At 39.4% G+C, this 23,796-nt stretch overlaps 2 protein-coding genes and 1 non-coding gene across 7 annotated transcripts in view; 2 read left to right on the top strand and 1 right to left on the bottom strand.

The window, feature by feature from the left end:
- Nucleotides 1-23,796, bottom strand: part of LOC105468731 (protein phosphatase methylesterase 1) — a 90,647-nt gene that overhangs the window by 1,522 nt on the left and 65,329 nt on the right. The window contains exons 6-13 of one of the 3 annotated variants that reach the window (XM_011719049.2): nt 22,187-22,341; nt 21,583-21,673; nt 16,573-16,638; nt 13,598-13,721; nt 6,977-7,106; nt 6,052-6,096; nt 2,176-2,240; nt 1,481-1,548 (exon numbers count right to left, since the gene is read on the bottom strand). In XM_011719049.2, the coding sequence (XP_011717351.1) occupies nt 1,481-1,548; nt 2,176-2,240; nt 6,052-6,096; nt 6,977-7,106; nt 13,598-13,721; nt 16,573-16,638; nt 21,583-21,673; nt 22,187-22,341 (744 nt within the window). Of the gene's footprint in view, nt 1-1,480; nt 1,549-1,830; nt 2,241-6,051; nt 6,097-6,976; nt 7,107-13,597; nt 13,722-16,572; nt 16,639-21,582; nt 21,674-22,186; nt 22,342-23,796 lie in introns of those variants that run through there. The other 2 variants (XM_071075291.1, XM_011719048.3) reach the window with 2 other exon arrangements.
- LOC105468730 (prolyl 4-hydroxylase subunit alpha 3) overlaps nt 1-23,796 on the top strand; it is an 84,010-nt gene that overhangs the window by 51,503 nt on the left and 8,711 nt on the right. For 2 of the 3 annotated variants that reach the window (XR_011610924.1, XM_071075286.1), the window contains one exon: nt 5,177-5,851. Coding sequence is in view for 2 of the 3 variants with exons in the window: in XM_071075286.1 (XP_070931387.1) it covers nt 5,177-5,266 (90 nt within the window). In the remaining variant the exon portion in view is untranslated. Of the gene's footprint in view, nt 1-5,176; nt 5,852-23,796 lie in introns of those variants that run through there. The other variant, XM_071075287.1, reaches the window with a different exon arrangement.
- LOC112424482 (small nucleolar RNA SNORA7) lies at nt 624-761 on the top strand. The gene has a single exon (XR_003015234.2). It is a non-coding gene; the product is annotated as a small nucleolar RNA SNORA7 (small nucleolar RNA).

Here is a 23,796-nt window from a genome sequence, read left to right as displayed (position 1 = left end):
GTTTACTGTCCCAGGGTCTCGCCATCATCTCCAGTGCTTACCCTGCCCTGTTACTCTCATCTCCCAGGCCCTGGAATTCAGAGTTCTCTAAGGCAGAAGTCATTTCCTTTTCTTAATATTTCTTCTTCAAACTTGCTGAGAGTGGGGAACAAGTTCCCCCGAACCCTCACCAAAATCAGAGAAGAGACTTTTCAATGGTAGGAATGACTCCTCATCAGGGTTGTGGGCTCTCTGAGGATCAAAAGCCTTCTGCAGTAGACTAGGAGCTGGCTGAGGTGGGTCAAGACCACCTGGTTTGGGGTCAACATGCCTCTCTTCTTCTTCCTCAACAGAGCCCAACTGTGTTTCCTTAAACAGATGAAGAGCTTCCTAGGATGAGAGGCCTGGCCCTGTTTCTTCCTCTAGACCAATAGAGGGGGAAACTTTGCCTCCCTTGAGGCATTTGGTAAAATCTGGAGACATTTCTGTCTGTCAGAACTGTGTGTGGGAGGGGTACTACTGTTATCGGGTGGATAAAAGCCAGGGATACTGCTAAACATCCCACAACGCACAGGACAGCCCCCACAATGAAGAATTATCCACTTCAAAATGTCAATAGCACTGAGGTTGAAAACCCTGCTCTAAAGCTTCCAGGATCACCTCTGCAGAGTGGCTAATATTCTGCCAGCTTCGGAAAGGGAGGGGAAGCAAGCATGGCAGAGCACCCATTCCATTCCCAGCTTGCTTAGTAGCTGGCCATGGGAAGACACTCTGCAACACTGTAGAAAACCCTGCTCTAGGCCAGGCGCGGTGGCTTGTGCCTATAATCCTAACACTTTAAGAGGCCGATGTGGGTGGATCACTTGAGGCTAGGAGTTCAAGATCAGCCTGGCCAACATGGAGAAACCCCATCTTTACTAAAAAAAAAAAAAACCAAAAACCAAAAAACAAACAAAACAAAAATTAGCTGGGCATGGTGGCGCATGCCTGTGATCCCAGCTACTTGCGAGGCTGAGGCACTAGGATCACTTCAGCCCAGGTGGCGGAGGTTGCAGTGAGCCAAGACTGTACCAAGGAAACAAAAAAAAAAAAAAAAAGAAAGAAAGAAGAAAGCCCTGCTCCATGGCCTGCCCAGCTTTCCCTGGCAGCAGGGCAGGAGAAGCCAAAGAAAACTTCTCTAGGAGCCTGGAAATGGACTGATTCCTATCCCAGCCTCCTCAAAGGGGCACCTCAAGAAGAAATGCACATCACAGTGGGGAGTGAGACTAGGCACAATTTGATCACAGCCTCAGCATCAACCCACTGGAGCACAGCACAAAGAAACAACCCACCATGGCTTGGTAGAAACAGACATGCCAGGCTCTTCACTGAGGAAGAGGAAGAAAGGCATGGTGACCAAACCAGGCAGGGGTAAGGCAGAGGTATTTATAGTCCTGCAAATATCTGTTTGTCAGAGTTGGCCAGCACTGCTGGGGTTCTTAAACCCTTGTACCCGCCTTACCACTGGAATCCACCGATGGGTTCTGCAAACCTGTGCCGGATCAGGAAAGTGGCAACAGCTTCAGCTACCTGGAAAAGGGAGAGATATTCCAGGCCATATGAAGGTTACTGATGGGGCTTAGCCTTGGGCTGTGGGCTACTGTTAGACGGTTAGGCTCTACAATGCCCTCATCCCACCCACAGGTCTGAGCGGCTTGAAATTAAAAGGACCTAGGCCCTCCCTAGCAGAGCTAGGAGACTCTTCCCCACCATCCTTGCCAGGGATAGCTCCAAAGAGCTCAAGAGGAATGACGTGAAGGGCTTATTTGTGCCCTTAGAGTTACAAAACAGTGTTTTCCCACAGGAGGAGTCCATATTAATTCCTAACCTTGCCTGTGGTTTAGGGAGCAGTTTCTACCCTAATCATCCCTCTTCCATCTGGCTTTTGGGGGTATTGGAGAAGTAGAGCTGAAGATCTTAACCACAGGGCCCTGGGATGAAATAGCAGGGTGTCAGTAGCTCCTCAGCACATATACACAAAGCCAATACCATAAGCAGCTGCCAGGGAGAAGTTGGAGAGCTGGTGGAATTGCATCTGCATAGGCTCCACAGCAGCTGCTGCAGGCAATGCAGGCTGAGACTCAGAGACTTGTCTTCTGTGACATCCAGGGTTATTCTCACAGTTGTCCTTTTACAGTCATTGAACACCAGACTCACCTTGTCAGGGGCATCCTCATGGACTGCATGGCCACACTGAGGTAGGACCTGCATCTGGAACTTCCCTGGAGAGGAATCAAAGCAAGGCAACTTCAGGGACTAAAAGAGCCCTGTCTTATGCAGCCTCATAGGTCACTCCGGGAGCCCAGGACCTACTTCCCCATTTCCAACCTCACCTCAACACTCTGGACCCAATTATCAAGTCTTGCTGAGGATGGTAATACAAGTAATTATAGCCTTGTGCCAATCATTTCCCTTCACTTTTTCCTTCTGTCCTATTTAGTGTACATTTACTCTGGGCCAGAGACACATAGAAGAAACAGTTCTTGTCCTCAGGGGATTTACAATCCAGTAGGGGAGTAAAACACAACAACCAACATTTTAATGCAGCATGTCATTCCTATGATGAAACTGGGCACGTGGGGCTGTAAGAGCATAAGAAAGGGAACTTCACAATCCAAGAGGGACCCAGGAAGGAAAAAAGGCTTGAAATGGCTTGGAATAAAAGAAGCTTGGCATGGTGCTTATGAGAGTGGTTAACAATAAGGCTGGAGAGGTAAGCAGGGGCCAAACCATTAAGGATTTTGTCAGCTATGTTAAGGATTCAAAATGTATTATTACAATAAGTTACCATTTGAGCACTTAAGCATGTGCCAGGCATTGTACTAAGCACCTTCTCATATTGTCTCACAGAACACTGTAAGCTCATAGGTAATGCGACAATGATTGAGAATGAACAGCGATGACTGATAAAGAAGATCCCTAAGGAGACCCAGAGCCCCCATAAGTAGAGACAGCAGATTTTCTCAGCCTCAGATTCTCTATTTATAAAATAAAGGAATGGGATTGAAAGTTCTTCTGGTCATTACATCCTGTGGTTCTTACCCCAGTTACATAGGATTCAAAAAGTTTTCAGTGTACTCTTCTATCCATTTTTAAAGTTGATTCTTAAAATCTACTCTATAAAATTATGCACGAAAATACTGAAATTCTTTTTTGAGATGATGAAACTGAGGCCAAAGTTAGTGAAGTGACCTGCCCAAGGCCACTTCGTTAATCAGTGGAGGAATAAGATGATCCCAATTAGTAAAGTCCAGCCTGTGCCCCTCCTCCTGCAGTAAGCTGCCTCTCTCTGGGTGCTCGAGCCTAGTCAACTCTCCCATCTAGCTCCTAAAGTACTGTTGTTAATGCACTTGGATCCAAACACAAAGCAGCACATGGCCCTCTTATAAGTTTCAAGTAAGTTTACATTTTACATGTCACTGGTGCTTGCCTCCCCAGGAGTGTGTTATTTCCGTAAGAACAGGGGACGATGGTGTTATTACTTGCTCTATATCCCTAATAAGAACTAACACAGGGTTGGGCACTGAGTAGATGCTTAAATCTTTAGCGAATGAATGATGAACAAATGCCTAGATCCAAAACTTACAACTCCTATCTCCCTGTTGTTTCTGTTAGATCAGCTCTGATGACTAGGGATGCATTTGTCCTTCCTCTTTGGAAGAGTCGGTATAATCAGGGAGAACTCACATACACCAACAACACTGTGCCAGGTAAACATAAAATAACACGCTCATGGGTAATCCTCACAATTATTCTATGATGTGGGAATATTTCCAAGTTCTTCTCTCCCATTGCACAGATTAGGAGCCTTAGGTTCAGAGAGCCTAAATTATTTACCCAAGTTGTACTATGAATAGGTGGTAGTTTTCCAGGATTTCATAACTAAGTCAGCTGGTTTGAACACAGTGCTGGGAAAGCTGTGGTTTGGAATCTATGCAGCCTTAACCATTTCCTTTTGTTTTGTGGAACGTTCCTTATCCTTGCCATTTACTCTATACTCATAGGAGGCTTTCTTTAAACCAGAAGGTGGTCTTGATATAATCTATACTGAGGAAACAGGAGGACATCTCGTAAGGAATCATGATTACTTCCTGAATATAATGAAAGGCATCATTTGTTAACTACCTGCATTTTTTCCATTTAAACTTCATGTAACTGTACTGAGATATATCATTATCTCCATTTTATAGATGAAAAAACTCAAAATTAAAGAAGTTAGGAATTCACTCATACCGCAAAACTATTAACAGTGATTCAAACCCAGGACTGTCTGACTCCAAGGCTGGCGATCAACAATGACTTCAAATGCTATCCCAGTCCATGTCAACTGCCTTCAGGCAGTCTCAGGGGCCATGTCTGATTCTTCTGTCTGCCCAGCATCATGCACAGGTCTTGCACAGAAAGGGTGCCTAGGAAAGGTTTTCTGAATTGAATTTAAGTGTCTTAGATTCAATTTCATGGCACTGATGTTGGTCATTATGGGCTTAGACGTTTATAAGAATCTACTTAAATAAGTGTCTAAGCCCATAATGACCAACATCAGTGCCATGAAAAAAAATCACACAGTCCCAGCTCATGGTCCTGTTCCAGGCCTCAGGATACAATGTAGTTAAAGGAAGGCAAAGCCATGAAGGTCTGGGACCAGAGTTTTATATTCAAGAGGCTTTGAACAACTATTATGAAGGAGTATAGCTCCTTTTGCTGTGGAAAGCTTGAAGATAGCTAAAAGAACAGTTTGAGAGGCCCATGAGACATCCAGCAGTTTTGCTACATGGGCTAGGACTGGACCTCAGGAGAGAGGGATGAGGTGGATGTTTAACTTTGGGAGTCATCAAGGTACAAATGGAAGCCATGAAATTGTCCAGGGAGAGTAAGTAGGGAAGAAAGGTCTAGAACAGATTCTGCCTGAGCCTGAAACTTTGGTCTTGGAGTTGGCACCTCTTCTTCCCATAACCCAAAAGTTGCATGCTTACTGAATTCACCTTCACTGAGTCTTTTACCTGTACTAAAGCAAGAGCCCCCACAAAATTGGACCCGCCGCCTCCACTGTCATCTAGCTAACATACATGCATCTGTACACAGTGCTCAGCATGTCACTTTTCTACTCATTATACCTCATGATCCATTTGAGGCTGCCATCCGTTTTTTCATTTTACAGATTAAGAAGACTAAAGCTGAGGCAAGTCAGAAAACTTGGCCAGAGTCAAAAAATTACTGGAAAAGCAGTATTCAAAATTCAGTTTTCTGAACTTCAGAGACTTTACTTTTACCATCTTACCATGCTGTCTTCTAAACAGGTATTTATACCTTTTTATATCTAGATTATCTTGAGCCTTTCCCTTTCCTAAAAATTCTAACAATAATAAAAATACTGGCCAGCTGCAGTGGCTCACACCTGTAATCTCAGCACTCTGGGAGGCCAAGGCAGGCAGATCACTTGAAGTCAGGAGCTTGAGACCAGTCTGGCCAAAATGGTGAAACTCCATCTCTACTAAAAATACAAAAATTAGCCACGTGTGGTGGTGCATGCCTGTAATCCCACTACTGGGGTGGCTGAGGCAGCAGAACTGCTTGAACCTGGGAGGCAGAAGTTGCAGTGAGCCAAGATTGGGCCACTGCACTCCAGCCTGGGCAACAGAGTAAGACTCCAAAAAAAAAAAAACAAAAAAACCCACAAACAAAAAACTCATCAGAAGTCGGAATATCTCTTTTCACAGTATCATACACCTATACAGTACTTTATAATTTTAAAACACATTGCCTCATTTTAACTCTTATAACTGAAACATAGGTAGTATTACAATCTTCATTTTTGGATGGATTTTTTTTTTTTTTAAACAAATTAAAGCTCAGGAAAGGGAAATAACTTGCCCATAATCATATAGTGTGTCAGGAGTAGAGGCAGATGTTCAACTTGGATTGGACTCTAAAGTTCAGGCTTTCTCCGTTATACTTCACTATCTCAGGATGTTAATTGCCCTATCACCCTTTCTTCAGAAAAGGGTCCAGGGGCATAATTTCTTGATAACTTACCTTGCATCTGGCCAATGGTTAGATCTTTATCCAATCTATCAACACCTAGAAAACAAGAGAATTCATTGTGAAATAGATTTTGCTGTTCAAGTACTAAGTAAAAAGTGTTACAAAGTTGTAAACATGATAACATTCTCAATTTATGTTTATACCAATCCTAACTCCCAGAGCATATTCTCACCACCAGATGAAACTTTTCAGGTTGAGATTCCCCTAAAATCACTATGTTAAACTGGTTCTGAAAACAGGGTTTTACTATTTTAATTCTCCTAATACTCAGAATATCCTTATACCACTGTATCTAGCTCTAGGCTAAGAAGGACTTGAGCTTGACCAAGTAGACAGGCCAGGCCAGAATTAGGTCATCCTAACGCTTAGATGAATGCCTATGCTAGTTAGGTTTAGAGACTGGGTGTAGGGAGGAGAAAAGGCATAGATGAATGAGGAAGGTATTCTACTTTGGATGTCACTACCTATTTGGTGAGAAGTTTTAATGAGGTCATATTGAGATGACAATATACCAACACTGCTATGGACTGAGTTGTGTCCCCCTAAAACTCATGTTGAAGCCCCAATTCCCAATGTGACTGTATTTGGAACTAGGGCCTATAAGGACGTAACAAAGGTTAAATAAGGTCATGAGGGCAGAGCTCTGACATGATAGGATGAACGTCCCTAATTAACGTCCTTAAGAGAAGAGACACCAGAGAGCTCACGTTCACTCTTTCTTGGCCATGTGAGGGCACAGAGAGAAGGCAAGCCAGGAAGAGAGCCCTCACCACAACCTGACCATGCTGGCACCCTGATCTCAGATTTCCAGCCTCCAGAACTGTGAGAAAATAAATTTCTGTTGTTTAAGCCACCCAGTCTATGGTATTTGGTTATGGCAGCCTGAGCTGACTAATACATGCACATATACACTTACCAGCCAAGAGCAGCAATTTAGGAATGGGACAACTAAGAAAGAGATTGGATAAGCCTCGGAACCAGCCATCCCAGTATTTTTCTGTTTTTGCCAGTTCAATTCTCCAGGTGTATGGATGGTCTTTCTTGGTCTGGAGGAATAAGAGCAAGTTCTGAGTCTCCGAGGGCAAGCCCTGGAGGAACAGGATTAAAAACTAGATCCCTGGGAAAAGGAAAGGGAAGGAAACTAGCACTTATTAAGGACCTACTGAGTCCCAGACATTTTCATATACATTCAGTCCTTCTAACAGTCTTGTTGTATGGGCCACTGTAATATTCATTTTAAGATAATTACAAGTTTACTTTTTATTGCTATTAGTTTCTGTAAGTTTAGGAAACTTTCTTAAGATCACAAAGCTAGTAAGTGGTACTGTCAAGATTAAGCCTTTCTCATACTTGGTTGGCAAAAAGGATGTTTTTCATCAAAATAATAACTACAAAGAACATATTGCAGTATGAAAAATGTTTATAATATAAGCAAGAAACAGATTACAACATGTCATCGAAGTTAGGATTAGTACTGGAAAAATGTGGTATACTTATAGTAAAGTACGAAAAAGGAAAACTAAAAATAGGTTGATTTGTTAGTAGAGTATTTTTTCTTATATTTTATGATAATGATATAATGTTCCTGCAATAGTAATTTTGAAAGGAAATATGAGACAAATATGACAAAATGTCAACATTTATTAAATCTTTATAGTAGATAAGTACAGAGTATGCAATCAAATATTGGCTAAAAAAATAATTCTCTATAGTTTTCTATACCATTGAAATATTTGAAACATTATAATTGAAATAAATATACTGAATCAACCACAATATGAAAATCTAAAAGCGAACACAAGATAGTAACATATTATGTTAAAGATCACTGGATGCTTAAGATGTCCATACTACCCAACGTAATCTACAGATTCAACATAATCTCTATCAAAATTCCAATGGCCTTTTTTTTAGGAAATAGAAACAAATCATCTTAAAATTCATATGGAATCTCATGAGACACTGACTAGCGAAAAGAATTCTGAAGAAGAACAAAATTGGAGAACTCACACTCCCCAAGTACAAAGCTGCAGTAATTGAAACAACTTGGTACTGGCATAAAGACAAACAGACCAGTGGAACAGAATACAGAGCCCAAAAATAAACCTTCACATAAATGGTCAGATGATTTTTGACAAGAGTGCCAAGACCACTCAGTGAGGAAAGAATAGTCTCTTCAACAAACAGTACTGGGATAACCAAACAGATATGCATATTCCAAAGAATGAAGCTGGGGCCTTATTCCCCAGCTTCATTAAAGACCTAGTAAGACTAAGATTAAAGACCTAGTAAGTCTAGTAAGACTAAGACATAAAACTCCTAGAAGAAAACATGGAGGAAAAGCTGGACACTAGACTTGGCAATGATTTCTCAGATATGACACCAAAAAGCAGTGAACAAAGGCAAAAATAGACAAATGGTACTATGTGTATGGAATGGGAGAAAATCTTTGCAAATCATATATCTCATAATGGATTAATATTCAGAATATATAAAGGACGCCTACAATTCAGCAACTAAAAACATCGAGTAACCTGATTAAAAAATGGTCAAAGGGCTTGAATAGACATTTCTCTAGAGGTGATACAGAAGTGGCCAATAAGCATATGAAACGATGCTTAACATTACTAATCAATAAATAAATGCACATCAACACCACAATGAGAAACCATCTCACCCCCATTAAGATGACTACTATCAAAAAAGAGAAAAATAAGTGTTGGTGAGGATGCAGAGAATTTGGAACCCTTGTGTACTGAGTTGTAAAATGGTTCAACCAATAGGAAAAACATTAAGGCAGTTCCTCAAAATATTAAAAATAGAACTACTACATGATGCAGGAATCCCACTTCTGGGTACATATCCAAAGAATTGAAAACAGAATCTCAAAGAGGTATCTGCAAACCCATGTTCATAGCAGCACTATGGATAACAGCCAAGAGGTGGAAGCCACTCAAATGGCCACTGATGGACGAATGAATAAACGAAATGTGGTATATACATATATAAGTCAGTTCAGAAAAAGGAAGAAATGCTATCACAAGCCGCATAGGGACTGAACTTTGAGGACATTATGCAAAGTGACATAAGCCAGTCACAAAAAGACATATATGATCCTACTTATATGAGGTATCTAAAATAGTCAAATTCATAGAAACAGAAAGTAGAATGGTGGTAACCGGGGCCTTTGGAAGAGTTTTGGAAAAGGGGAGTTGTTGTTTATATCTCAGATGTTTCACAACAATGTGAATATTAACTGTACACTGAAAAATTACCGAGATGGCAAATTTTATGTTTTTTTAATGGATGGAAGGAAGGAAGGAAGGAAGGAAGGAAGGAAAGAAAGATGGCCAAATGGGAAATCAAGAAACTTGAGTCTTCTAGTCCTATCTTTGCCACTGATTTTCTCAGGTCCCTTCCCTTCTTTGGGCCTTGGTCTTCTGTCAATAAAAGGAGACATAAAGGTACCTTATGATTCAAATATTCTCACTAAAGAACTAATTCTATTCTCCACTGTTAATATTTACCAGGGGTAGGACACTTTAAAGGAAATATTGCCATTTCAGCCTGGAACCTCAGCCTGTCCTATTCCCCACAACACTTTCCTTTAATGAGCCATTTCTAAGAGATCAGCTCTACCGTCAGAGACAAGGCATAATCTCACAAGCCCCTCCTATATGCACACTGAACTTCACAGGGAAATGACAAATTTAACGTAAGAGAACCTCCAAAAAGTAATATTATAATATATATATATATAAAACAGTTCATCTCAAATCTTAAAATTTGTAAAACCAAAGGAAAAATTCTGGATAGAATTAGGATTTCTCCTGTATTTAGGTTATTGGAAATAAATCCTTTCTCCCAAGAGCTGGATCATAAAGTTTAGTTTAGATGCCTATTGGATGCTGTGAAAATGGTAATAAAGCGGGTTGATATAATGAGATCCACTTGTTGTTGGGTGGGAGAAACAGAAAGTTGGCTAACAATCTTTCTGGGATGTTTACCTGGGCGAGATGCAGTTCTCCACACAAGGGCATCCACCACAGGCCTTGCATTATCTCCCACTGTTTCACTGGAAAAGTGTTTAAAAACATAACGCTTTGTGTCAGTCAGATCTGACTGAATGCAAGTCCCAAAGCCATCATTAACTAATAACTGTGGGCCCCTTGGGAAGTTACTTAATTTCTTCCAGCCTGGTTTTTCTTTCTTTCTTTCTTTCTTTCTTTTTTTTTTTTTTGAGACAGTCTCACTCTGTTGCCTAGGCTGGAGTGCAGTGGCGCAATCTCGGCTCACTGCAACCTCTGCCTCCTGGGTTCAAGCAATTCTCCTGCCTCAGCCTTCCGAGTAGCTGGGACTACAGGCGCACGCCACCACGCCCAGCAAATTTTTGTGTTTTTAGTAGAGACAGGGTTTCACCATGTTGGCCAGGATGGTCTCGATATCCTGACCTCGTGATCCACCCGCCTCGGCCTCCCAAAGTTCTGGGATTACAGGCATGAGCTACTGTGCCCAGCTCCAGCCTGTTTTCTTAGCTGTGAAATTGGCAGCACAAGATCTGAAAGAATTGTAAGGATGAGCTAAAGATACCCATGTATGTGAGACAACAGGAGTGTGGTCTGGCACATAAACAAGTATTAAAATTTTTTTAAAATACATAGGATGTCAATAACCTTGAAAAAGAAGAACAAAGTTGGAGGACTTACACACTGTCTGATTTCAAGACATACAACAAAGCTACAATAACAAAGACAGTGTGGTACTTGCATAAGGGCAGACATATAGATCAATAGAATTCAGAGTCCAGAAATAAAATCTAACATTTATAGTCAACTGATTTTCAGCAAAGGTGCCAAGATAATTAAATGGGGAAAAAGGAGCCTTTTCAATAAATGGACCTGGGACAGACTATTTATTGGATATCTACATGCAAAAGAATGAAGTTGGTTCCATTCCTGGTATTATATACAAATATTGACTCAAAATGGCCTAAATGTAAGAGCTAAAGAAAATTCTTAGAAGAAAACATAGGTATAAATCTTCATGACTTTCAGGCAAAGCCTTCCTAGATATAATACCAAAAGTACAAGGGACAAAAGGAAAAACAGATAAATTGAATTTCATCAAATTAAAACTGTCTGTACTTCTAAGAATGCCATCAAGAAAGTAAAAAGACAACCCACTGAATGGGAGAAAGTATTTGCAATTTAGGGATCTGTATCTAGAATATATATAGAACTCTTAAAATTCAGTAATAAAATCAAATAACCCAAGTAAAAAATGGGCAAAGTATCTGAAAAAACGTTTCTCCAAAGAAAATACATAAGTGGACAATAAGCTCATGAAAAGAAACTCAATATCAAGAGTCATTAGGAAAATGAAAATCAAAACCACAATCAGATACTACTTAATACACATTAGGATGGCCATAATCACAAAGAGAGAAAATAACAAGTGTTGACAAGGATACTGATAAACTGAAACACTCATACACTGCTAGTGGGAATGTAAAAGGGTGCACCCGCTTTGGAAAATGGTCTGTCAGTTCCTCAAAAGGTTAAATATACTTACCATGTGATCCATCAGTTCCAATCCTAGCTGTGTACCCAAGACAAATAATAAAAGCCTATATCCACACAAAAAGTTACACACAAATGTTCAAAGAAGTATTATTCATAATAGACAAAAATTGGAAACAACCCAAATGTCCATCAAGCGATGAATGGATTAAAAACTGTGGTATAGCCATACAATGATACATTATTCAACCATATAGAGAAATGAGGTATTTGATACGTGCTACAATATGGATGAACCCTGGTAATTTTATTCTAAGGGAAAAGAAGTCAGTCACAAAAGACCACATATTATTAGTTCCATTTATATTTTATGTCCAGATTAGGCAAATCTATAGAGATTAGATTAGTGGTTGCCAAGGCTGGGAGGGTTGGGGAGAAATAGGGAGTGAATACTCATGGACACTCCTAATTAATGTGCCTCAGTTCACCCTCTCAACAGAACTGCTGGAGTTTATGAAACCACATAATTGGGCTTATAAAAAATACAAAGAAAAAATGAGTTAGAATTAAAAATCGAGGATCTGGGTGTGTTTTAGCTTTAACTTTTATGTGTGACCATGGGCAAGTATCTGTACCTAAGTTGTAAAATGGTGATAATATCTACAATGCAGAACTAAAATGAGAATTAGAGATGATAAATGTGAAGCATTCAGCATAGTGCTTAGCACATAATGAGTAAAAAGCAATTAATTATATTAAGAGTCTCAAATCTACTAAATGCGTGCTTGATGACCTTGGGCAAATCTCTTAACTTCTGAGCCTCAGATTCTACACCGTAATATGGGAGAAAAGATCTCTCCACACCTCATAAGATGTTGAGAGGACCAAATAGACCATGCGTTATTTATACCTTTGTAAACTCTAAAGAGGTACAAAGTATTATATTTCTGATCACTGATTTTAAAGATGGCAAGAAGATCCTCAAATTTAAAATCCTGTTTAAAAATGTATTCTCCTTCTTGCTAACAGCAGCATCTCCAAACGCAAAGAAGTAGGTCATTACATGTTCATTACCTGCCATTAGTAAGATGTTTATAATCAAATCCATCCCTAGTCTGCTGTTCATGATCACTAAACATTTTCAAGAAAAAAGCACTTGTTACCACTACTTGCCTAGCAAGTACTTATAAAACACTATTTATACAACCCTGAGCTAAATGCAGAGGGAAATTCATGCAGAACATCAGTTTCTGCCACAAAATACACATTTTTTGTTTGTTTGGAATACAATTCTTGCACAGAGGACAACCTGAGTCAACAGATGACTAGCAAAGGACCATAGGATTTCTGAGTGTGACTTATAAAATCAGTTCTATGACTTAATATGTACAACTTCAAAAAAAAAAAAGTGCTAAGGTGTGTCATATAGACTTTCAGTGCTGTGTTGGAAAGAGAGTGATATCAATTAAGGTCAGAAAGCTTCCCCAAGGAAGCTGGGTGTGGTGGCATGCACCTGTAGTCCCAGCTACCGATACTGGGGAGGCTGAGCTGGGATGATCACGTGAGCCAAGGAATTCAGCCTGGGCAACACAGCAAAACCCAGTTTCAAACGAACAAACAGACAAAAAAAAAAAAAAGAAAGAAAATGAAAGAAAGCTTCCTCAAGGAGATAAACTTTGAAAGACAGATGGACAGGGTAAGATCTGAATGAGCTTAGAACAGACTAGTAGGAAATGGAATTTTTCTCATGGGAGGAAACACAGGAACAGAAGAACAGGTGAGAAAGCAGTCTGTTTTAGGGGAGGGTAAACAGTGTAAGTTTTATGTTCCAATTGGTCAGAGCTATCAACAGCGCTTTACATTTTATAGTTAAGCTAAGTATCTCTTATGATAGTGTCTTTGTGCCCTAAAATACCTGACGGCAAACAAAAAGAACAATGTTATCAGCCCTTCCCCACCCACACACAGTTTGAACCATTCCATACTACATCTTTTCAAGAATCAATGTTTTAACCCACCTCCATGTCATCTTCCTTTTTCCTCTTGCTTATTGACTCACTTCCTTCCTCATCTTCTTCTTCTTCCTCTATGATTCCTTCCACTATAGATTTTGAGCCTTCTGGACTTGTAATTCCTTCACACCTAGGTTTTTTTAAAAAAAGTGCTATTACACACCTCTTTCCAATACAGAAATTATCTCAGAGATACTCATGGCCTTTTAAAATCAAATGTTAGATAAAACTTAACAATTATCCTGGTAGGATAGAATTGTGCATTTCCAGGGCTGTGGAAATCATGGCCAATGTATAACTATACTCCAAGGGCTGGTTTCCACTTCTTACACCAATACTGACCCATAGAAAGGAAACAACCATTTCCTCAGGCATGAGTTTTATTGGCATAATCTTACATAATCTTCATAACAATCCTATGAAGTAGCCCTCAAGAGTTAAGAAAATTGTCTAGTATCACCTAACTCATAAGCGGATAAGGCTGGGATGCAAATCCAGGCTCAACTAACTCCAAAACATGGTGCTTTTCTGCTGAACCCTGCTTACAGTAGAACAAGGCTCAAACAGAATGATAAAAGGCCTCACTTTTTAATTAGCTGACAGAAACCATCTGAACCAACCAATTATTGTTTTTCTCTTTCAAATGGCATCTCTAGAACAAGCAAGATAAAAAGAGACTGGGATAAATTCAAAGGTCAGCGGTAGATTTTTAAGAATGATAACTTCTCCCTCTCTGTCTTCTCTGCCAAACCTTCAGTGAAGTGTACGTTCATAAATGTTTTGTTAAGTAGGAGTTTTATATGAAACTTGAGGTGCCAAGCTTCACATGTAGTATACAGTATAGATGTGATTTAAAAAATAGTGTAACAAAGAAACATATGCTTTGAATTTCTATAGCTTGTGGATCAGGAGGTTCAAGGCAATTTCACCTAGATCATAAGGGGCAGGAAAGTTCCAGCTATCTATGTGACAATTAACACACGTGCACATACACACTCTCCTACACATAGGTTTACTTATTAAGAGAAAACATCACTGGAAATAAAATTTTAAAATCACTCAACTATCTGCATATATGCCATGGAAAATGCTTTACTACTGATTAGACAAATTTGAGGTCTCAAAATATTTAGGAATTGAAAAGTGGGCAGTCTCACAGCTTATTCAAAGTCTTGCATTTAGACTACCTGGTATTTCTACTGAAATTGCCCTTTTAGGCATAAAACCCGTAATATAGGCCTTGAAGTCAAATACACAGGAGTTTGAATCTCAGCTATGTCATCCACGAGCTATGTGATCTTGGGAAACTACCTCTCTGAACTTCTATTTCCTCATCTATAAAGCAATACTTATCCTAAAGAGGTATTGTAGGGATTAAATGAGATAGTGCAAATGAATTAATGAATCTAGGTAATAAACATCAACGGCTCCTGACATTAAAAAAAAAGAGAGAGAGACAACCGGCTGGGCGTGGTGGCTCACATCTGTAATCCCAGCACTTTGGGAGGCCGAGGTGGGCGGATCACAAGGTCAGGAGATAGAGACCATCCTGGCTAACACGGTGAAACCCCGTCTCTACTAAAAATACAAAAAATTAGCTGGGCATGGTGGCACTTGCCTGTAGTCCCAGCTACTCGGGAGGCTGAGGCAGGAGAATTGCTTGAACTCAGGAGGCAAAGGTTGCAGTGAGCCGAGATCGCGCCACTGCACTCTAGCCTGGGCGACCAAGTGAGACTCCGTCTCAAAAAAAAAAGACAATCAGACATTATGTACTTCCTGATGGCAGTACACAACATCACCTATTAAGTATTCTGGCAAACAAAACACCTGATCCCAATGAAGCTTCTAGGTTTAACTATTTACAGAGAATATAAGGAACAAAAGAATATGTTAAATTATGGCCTGAGAATTCAATCAGCAAATCCAGATCACGGGAAATTCTATGGGGCAAACAGGAAGGTTTCCTCAAGAAATAAATTGCAAGGAATCAAAAAAGAAAGCGAGATACAAGTGGAACCTTAGATTAAAAGATGCATGAGAGGTGTATCAACCAATTGCTATCTACTTATTTTGATTTTGACTTTAACCATAAAAAATTATTTATGAGACAATCAGAAATGTGAATATTGATTAGATATTTGATGATATTAAAGAACTGCCAATTTTTTAGGTGTAATAATGTCATTGTGATGATGTTTAGAGAGTCCTTATTTTTAGATCATATGAAAATCTTGCAGAGGAAATTATATTTGTTTGGAATTTGCTTCAAAATATTTTGTGACTGGGGAAATACATAGGGGCACAGATGAAACAAATGAGACATAGTTACGGGTTAATAACCATTGAAAATGGACAATGGGCACACTAGGGTCCATCCACTATATTACTCTTCTTTTATATGTGTGAAAATTTTCCAAAATATAAGGTTTTAAAAATGAGACAGTGCATATAAAATACCTTGCAGAGTGCCTGGCAAATAGTAAACACTCAATGCTGTCATCATTTTCATCTAACTCCTGTCTGTTCTGTTGGGCAACATTTTCTCAATTCATCAAACTTTAAGTTTATTTTGTGACTATACAGCAATATCCAGAATACCATGTAATTCCATCAGGAAAGATCAATTGGGCTAAATAATCTTAGCTCATTCTTAGAATCTGGCTTTCACTCAGGCTATGCCAGAGCTTTTTTATTATAATTCCCTCACCGCCAGGTTTGGCTTAGAAGGAGACGGTTACTAGAATGAAACTCAGCTGCCATCACTAAGGTGAACATAATTTTTCATGTCTATGCTCTGGGATTCTTTGCTTTTTAACACATACAGTTTTGCTAAGGTAATCCAGTATTAAATAGAGGAGGAAAGAAAAGAAAGGGAAGGAAAGGAAAGGAAGGAGAGAAAGGAAGGAAAGCAAAAGAAAATCTGTAATTCCCTCACCATGTTTCTGCCTCTAATCAGACCAAGGGGGAAAAGTAAGACCTACTGTTTGACTTGGCCAACCATTGAGACACGGGCAGACTCCAGATTTCGAATCTGGCCACTCTTCACACTGGGAAAGAAAAGAATGAAGAGAGAAGGGTATTCAGTATCAATTGTATCAAATCATTGGAATCAAATAAATAATTCCACAGATTATGTGAGACCTAATAAAAAGTAGTGATCACCAGTGTTTCTTACTATAGAGATTGCCACTACTACTCACCTGGCTATATGGTTATAAGCTAGGTAGTAAAAATTAAGTAAAAACACCATAGCCATTTCAGTTCTGCAGCTATTTATCAAGAGGATACTAGGTGCCAGGCCTATATTCAAGAAGCACATAATTCAGTAGGGAGAAAAAGACACACATAATGTTAATATAACAAGGCAAGGTTCAAAGAAGGCACTTTATCATGAATGAGGAGGTCAGAGAAAGCTCCCCAAAGGTCACAGCTAAACTGAGGAGCATAGACAACAAGTTTAACCAGAAAATAAAAGAGGTTGGTTGGAGCATTCTAGGCAGAGGGCACATTGTGAGCAAAGGTGCTATGATGTGAAAGTCGGCAAGATAATGATTTTAGAAGACTGGTTGCAAGCAGAAGCAGGGAGGAGGCAAAGGGGGAGCGTGGCAGAATAGGACTGGTAGGCAGGCACCAGCTTCTCCAGGGCCTTGTGTGCTGTGCTACAGAGTTTAGGCTATCTGAATAAATTAGGCTTCTCACATTTGTCCACCTAAGTACAACTAAGGGCAAAGCAAAATGACTGCATTCCCAGGGGGAACTGGAAACACTGCCTGAAGCAAGCCACCAGGAGAAAGTGTTTCTTTAAATCTCATTTCTTAGTTTAAAAAATCATTCAAAATTTTAAAGCCCCCCTCCTCAGATAATGACATTATTTCTTACTTTAATGGTAAACTGAGGCAATCAGAACTATTACCTCATCTTTTAACTACCAACTGAATAAACAGATTCACCAATAATAATATACTCTGCCTTGATGCCTGTTTAATACATGAAATATCTCTATTCCAATGAAGGCCAACCTTGGGCACTAGTTCCCATCCCCTCTTGCCTCTGAAAATATACTGTTTCCTTCAGTTATCCTGTCTCTCTTTTGTGTCACTTTTTTTCTCTTGTGGATGTCACAACCATACTCTACTATCCAGCCTTTAAAAACATTCCCAATGCCACATTCACTACTACCTATTAATCCATTTCTCTGCTCTCCTACATAGCAAAGCTCCTCAAAAGAGTTATCTTGCTTTCTCTACTTTGTCACCTCTCATCCTTTCCCCAACTTATATCTGATTTTTATCTCCCATTTATTTTCAGATATTTATTTTGTCAAGGTCACTTCTATCATGCCAATTCCAACAGTCATTTCTTGGTCCTCATCTTACTTAATCTCTCTGCAGCATCTGACACAGTTGTTCTCTCCCTCCTTCTACAAACACTTGCTATACTCACCTGGTTTTCCTTTTACCTCATCAACTGTGCCTCTTCAGTTTCTTTGTTGGATCTTCCTCTTCCTCCCAAGCTCTAAATATTGTGGAATATCCCAAGACTCAGTCTGGGATCTTTTTCCTATCAATATCAAGTTCCTAGGTCTTCACATTCAATCTTTCACCTTTAAATATTAACTATGTGATGACAATTCTCCAATTTATCTCTAGTTCAGCCTCTTCTAATCTTCTAACTAGTATATACAATTGCCTACTTAACATTTCCACTTACATATGTAATAAGCATTTGAGTTTATCCAAACAAAACTGATTATCTGCCCCTTATTTGCTCCCATATCTACTTCTTTCTGTTTCTACCATTCATCCAATTGCTTGGGCTAAAAACCTAGAAGTCATCCTTAAGTCCCTTCCTGCCCTCCCCCGTCTCTCTCCCAACAGCCAATCCATAAACCAGTCCTGTCAGCTTTACCTTGAAAATACATTAAAAAATGACTCTCTTTCTTCCTCTGTTGCCATCCTAGTCTATGTTTACCATTCTTACTCTCCTATACTACAACAGTCTCCTAACCAACTTCATACCTTATTCCCCACTTCTTCTTCTATTCGATTTTCCTCAGAACAGCCAGAGTGGTGTAACCAAGATGCAAATTTGTATCTGTCTGACCTCAAAGCCCAGGTTTCCCCTAACTTTTTTGTTTTGTTTCAAGACAAGGTCTCACTTTGTTGTTAAAGCTAAAGTGCAGTACCATCATCATAGCTCACTGTAACCTTGAACTTCTGGGCTCAAATAATCCTCCCACCTCAGCCTCCTGAGTAGCTGGGACTACAAGGCACATGCCACCACACCCGGCTAATTAAAAAAAAAATTTTTTTTTTTTTTTTTTGTAGAGACAGGGTCTCACTATATGGCCCAGGCTGGTCTCAAACTCCTGGCCTCAAGTGATATTCCTATCTCAACCTCCAAAAGCACTGGGAGTACAGGTGTGAGCCACCACATCTGGCCTAAAGCCCAGGTTCTTAATGACTATACCCCTGCTGCCTCTCATTAGGAAACCTATGAGAGCAAAAGCAGTAATTAACTGGCTTTATATCGCAACATAAAAAAAATCTGGAATAGCCAAAATGGCCATCGGTCATAAACCTGATTCAGATATCCAGCAGAATAAAAAACAAAATTACCAAATACCTCATAGTATAACAATTTTCAGGTTCAGAAAAATCAATGACTCTCATGAAACCCAGTATCTTAACATTTAACAAACAGAACCCTTATGCTATCCTGTATCTGGCAAAAGAAACAAGACTCTACCTTAAGAGAAGGCCTACCATGATACCCAGGCTGCATGAGGTACCCTTCTTCTATATCCCCTGGCTTCCTTCGTTGTGTTGTGTTTATCCATTTCCTTGTTTGCATCCCCAGTTTTCTGATGATAGGAACTGAGCCTGATTCATCCCCCAGTTCTTAGATCAGGTACTGACACATCTTAGGCACTAGAAAAAAAAATTTACCGAATAAATTTTAAAGTTTGGAAACGGCCAGATGCAGTGGCTCATACCTATAATCCCATGACTTTGAGAGGCCGAGGCAGGCGGGCAGACTGCTTGAGTCCAGGAGTTCAAGACCAGCCTGGCCAACATGATAAAACCCTGTTGCTACAAAAAAAAAAAAATCCAAAAAACAAAAATTAGCTGGGCGTCGTGGTGCACATCTGTAGTCCCAGCTACTTGGGTGGCTGAGGCAGGAGGATCGCTTGAGCCCAGAATGTCAAGGCTGCAGTGAGAGCTGTAATCACGCCACAGGACGCCAGCCTGGACAACAGAGTGACACCTAGTCTCAAAAAAAAAAAAAAAAAAAAAAAGTATGGATAAAAGAGAGATGGGCTTTAGACAACTGAGCCAACTCTAGAATAACTTTCTCACTGGTTGTTATTGTGGAAGCAGGCAGGGCACCTGAGGTACAAGCCAAGCTGGCAGCAGCTACATTCTTGATGCTGTCTGCCCAAGATAGAGAGATCTTTGATATTTCCGCAAGAACAGGAATCCTGCATCACAGTAGTGAACAGGAAGTGGTAAAAACAACTTCACCAAACACAAACATCATTCTGACAAGCCATATTCTTGCATAAGACCCTTTGTCCTAGGAAAACTCCTAGGATATATTTACCAAGTCCTAAATTTCCACTTGATATCTGATTCAGTTAACAGATATATTCTGCCTGCTAGGGCAGTCTGCCATATGCTATATGAAAGTAAAAAAGAAATACAGAATAGCTTCTTCCCTTATGATGCAGGAAGGGCATTAAGACAGACATTAATAAAAATTAATATGAGCCATATCCCTCAAGGGAGGATTGGAAAACTTAAGGGTATACAGTGCAATATAATAGAGACTTAAAGGTCTCTAGTAATTTTGCTGAAAGAGTCATCTGGGTGGTTTGGAGAACTTAAGAGAAAATGTTCTGAAGAAGGGACTGGAGATAGAGTTAGAAGAATAGGAAGGAAGATAGGATGATGAAGACATTTATCCAAAGACTGATCTCCTTGTGGGAAGGGATAGTGTTTTATTCATCTCTGAATCTTCACCTGTTAGCACAAAATAAGTGTTTAATAAATACTTTATCAAATGATTAACTGAATTAATGAATAAATTCATTCCTTTGCTTAAATGGAATTCTGACACTGATTTTTATTAAAACTACCCATTGAGTTTATTTACCCAAAATCCAAATAAACGTGAGGGAATGGAACCTATAGCCATCTTCCATTTCTCCACCATTTTATCTGAAACACAGCAAGTAAATCTAAAACCATGGAGCGTCAGAGGTGGATGAGGCCTTAGAAACCACCTAGTCTAACCTCTCACCTCAGAGGCAGAAACAGCTAGACCCAGCAGATGATCAATAATTACTAAGATTCCAGGAGGCACTACAGTGTATTGGGAAAAGAATGGGCTTCAGACAACTGAGCCAAATCTAAAATATTTTTAAATATTCAAAAAAATTCTGCTGTTTATATAATGTTCCCTCATATGTTATTACAATAAAGCATGGCAACTGAAATTCTATTCCTCGAACTTGGCGCTTGACCTAAAAAAGAAGAAAAGCTACAATCTAACATTTAGAATAAAGGCAACAGTGGCTGGGCACTGTGGCTCATGCCTGTAACCCCAACACTTTGGGAAGCTAAAGCAGGAGGATTACTTGAGGCCAGGAATTTGATTACTTGATTACTTGAGGCCAGGCTAAAGCAAGAGGATTACTTGAAGCCAGCCTGGGCAACATAGCAAGACCTCGTTTCTACAAAAAATTTAAAAATTAGCCAGGCTTGGTGGTGTGCACCTGTAGTCTTAGCAAATTGGGAGGCTGAGATGGGAGGATTGCTTGAACCCAGGAGTTCAAGGTTGCAGTGAGCTAGGATCATGCTACTGCACTCCAGCCTGGGTGATAGAGTGAGGCCTTGTCTCCTAAATAAATAAATAAATAAATAAATAAGTAAATAAGCAAGCAAACAAACAAATTAATTAAATAAAGGTGACAAAGATTTGTTGGTTACCTCCATTCAATAGCATTCTCCAGAGACTTGAAGGTTTTAGGACGACCCCGTAAGAAATTCTGCATGCTATTAAGTGCATCCATAGCTGTACCTGGATGTTAAACAAAAACTGTAACCACATATTTAACTTATTCTGAGCATTTACACTCACTGAGTCAATTACTATATATCTGCTCTTGATGACAGCAGAATTTAGTGATGCTTGCAGAGAAATAAACATGGCCCTCAATAATTTTTGCCTCTGGGGTATTCACTCCTTTATGTCATGCCCTCACACTGAAGAGGATGACTTATATTCACAAGCAGCAGTGTGACTTCTGAAGCTCGGTCAGAAAAGACATGGAAGCTTCTTTTTATATGATTAAATACAATTATGGAACATACATAGGATTGAAATAGTATGCAGTCATAAAAATATGTTAATGAAGAGTTTTTGATGACATGGAAAAACGGTTATCTTGTATAAACTTAAAAAGGATGTAAAGACAGAGGGACATATTTCAAGGTGAATGAAATCAACAATAAACTAAGACAAGGTAATAATCTACCATGGATGTCTCTTATTAAGTGAAATCCTGATTTGGTCCGTGCTAAGAAAACTCACCTTCTACAACATCAATCATGCACAGACCCAAGAGGCTTGGTACCAGGTTGGATGATGCTGTGTGGACTGCAATAGCACCACCCATGCTATGTCCAATCAGCATAATTGGAGGAGGAAGGTCCCCATACATGGCTTCAACCACATTGCCAACATCTCTGTAAAGAGAAGAAAAATATATAAGAATGCTTTCGGACAACACTATAAAAACGGTTTTCTTTCCCAGTTCCTTCCTTTGGTGTGTAACAGTTCTGGGAAACTGTAAAAGTCTATTGGGCCATCTTACAAACATACCTATGTAAACCTTCTAACATGCCCCCAGTATCAATATGTGTAGCCACACACCTAGCTCTCCTGATAAATGGCAGGTAAAGGACTAAGAACCCAAATTACTGAATTTTCCTTTACATCACACTTTCACTGTTCCACATATGTAGTACAATTACGTAAACATATACCTTTATTTTGAACCTAAGATTCAAACTCTGGAAAAATCATTTAACTGCTCTGTTTCAATTTTCCCATCTATAAAACAAGAAAAAAAATTTATTAAGCATTATAATGTAGTAAACCTCGAGATCACAAGATGAGCCCCAGCCTCAGTTTATTTTTCACTATGTGATCTTGGATTAGTTACTTAATCTCTCAGAAACTGAGTTTCAACATTTATAAAAAAAGAGAAAAATATCACTGACTGCTCTGGATTGCTTTGAGGATTAACTGAGAGGTGAACAAAAAAACACCTCGAAAGAGTAAAATGCTTCACAAATGTTAATTTTTATTTACAATTTCTCATTTGTTTGAAGGATCAACATAAATGTAAGTACAGTGCTCTGAGAAACTAGAAAGGTGTTCAGAGCTCATTTTATTGGCTTTGGTTCTAGTCTTCAATTATGAATGGATCTGTTTAACAAAGACCAATTTTAAAGCTTTGAAAATTAGAACTGAAGTATGAAGTTTGGTTTTTAATTGCATGTAGGCCTTCCTTGCTATAGCAATAGGTGGACAAGAACAGTAAGGTGTGTTTCTGGAGACCCACTGGCTCTACTGCCTTATTATAGATATATATATTTTAGGCTAGTTCTACTCCCTTCTTTTGGGAGTGGCTGGTTCAACTTCAAAAGAAAGTTTTGTCTTGCTGAGCGTCATTACATACCTTAAGCGCACTCACACAGTGTTAACCAAATATAGCAAGTGTCAATGAAGGAACACAGACTTTCATATATAATCTCTACAGTATTCATAATGGCAAAGGCAAATGTTATTAGTTCTGTAGGAATTGATTTTTAAAATCTCATACAACAACTGCAGGAGTGAATAGGGTAGCCTCGGCAATTGTAGACCATCTGAATGGGAGACAGGGAGGCCACCAAACTTTGTCAGTGAAAACAAATGGTTTAATATTCCTTTGGACTTAAATTTAAGATTAAGACAGAAAGTGAAGCAGTTCAGGCAGTCATCCAAAGCGATAACAAATAGTTAAGATGAAAAGTCCAAGCTTCTTTGACACTAGTGCTACTTCTATACGAACACAAAATTCTCTCCGGGAGACAAAATGATATGAAGGAAAGAAAAGAGAACTAATACTTATTCAGTGCTTCTTTTTCAGTTGT

Source organism: Macaca nemestrina, chromosome 12 (assembly GCF_043159975.1).
Source record: "Macaca nemestrina isolate mMacNem1 chromosome 12, mMacNem.hap1, whole genome shotgun sequence".
Lineage (NCBI taxonomy): Eukaryota > Metazoa > Chordata > Mammalia > Primates > Cercopithecidae > Macaca > Macaca nemestrina.
This window is presented reverse-complemented; position numbering and strand designations above follow the sequence as displayed.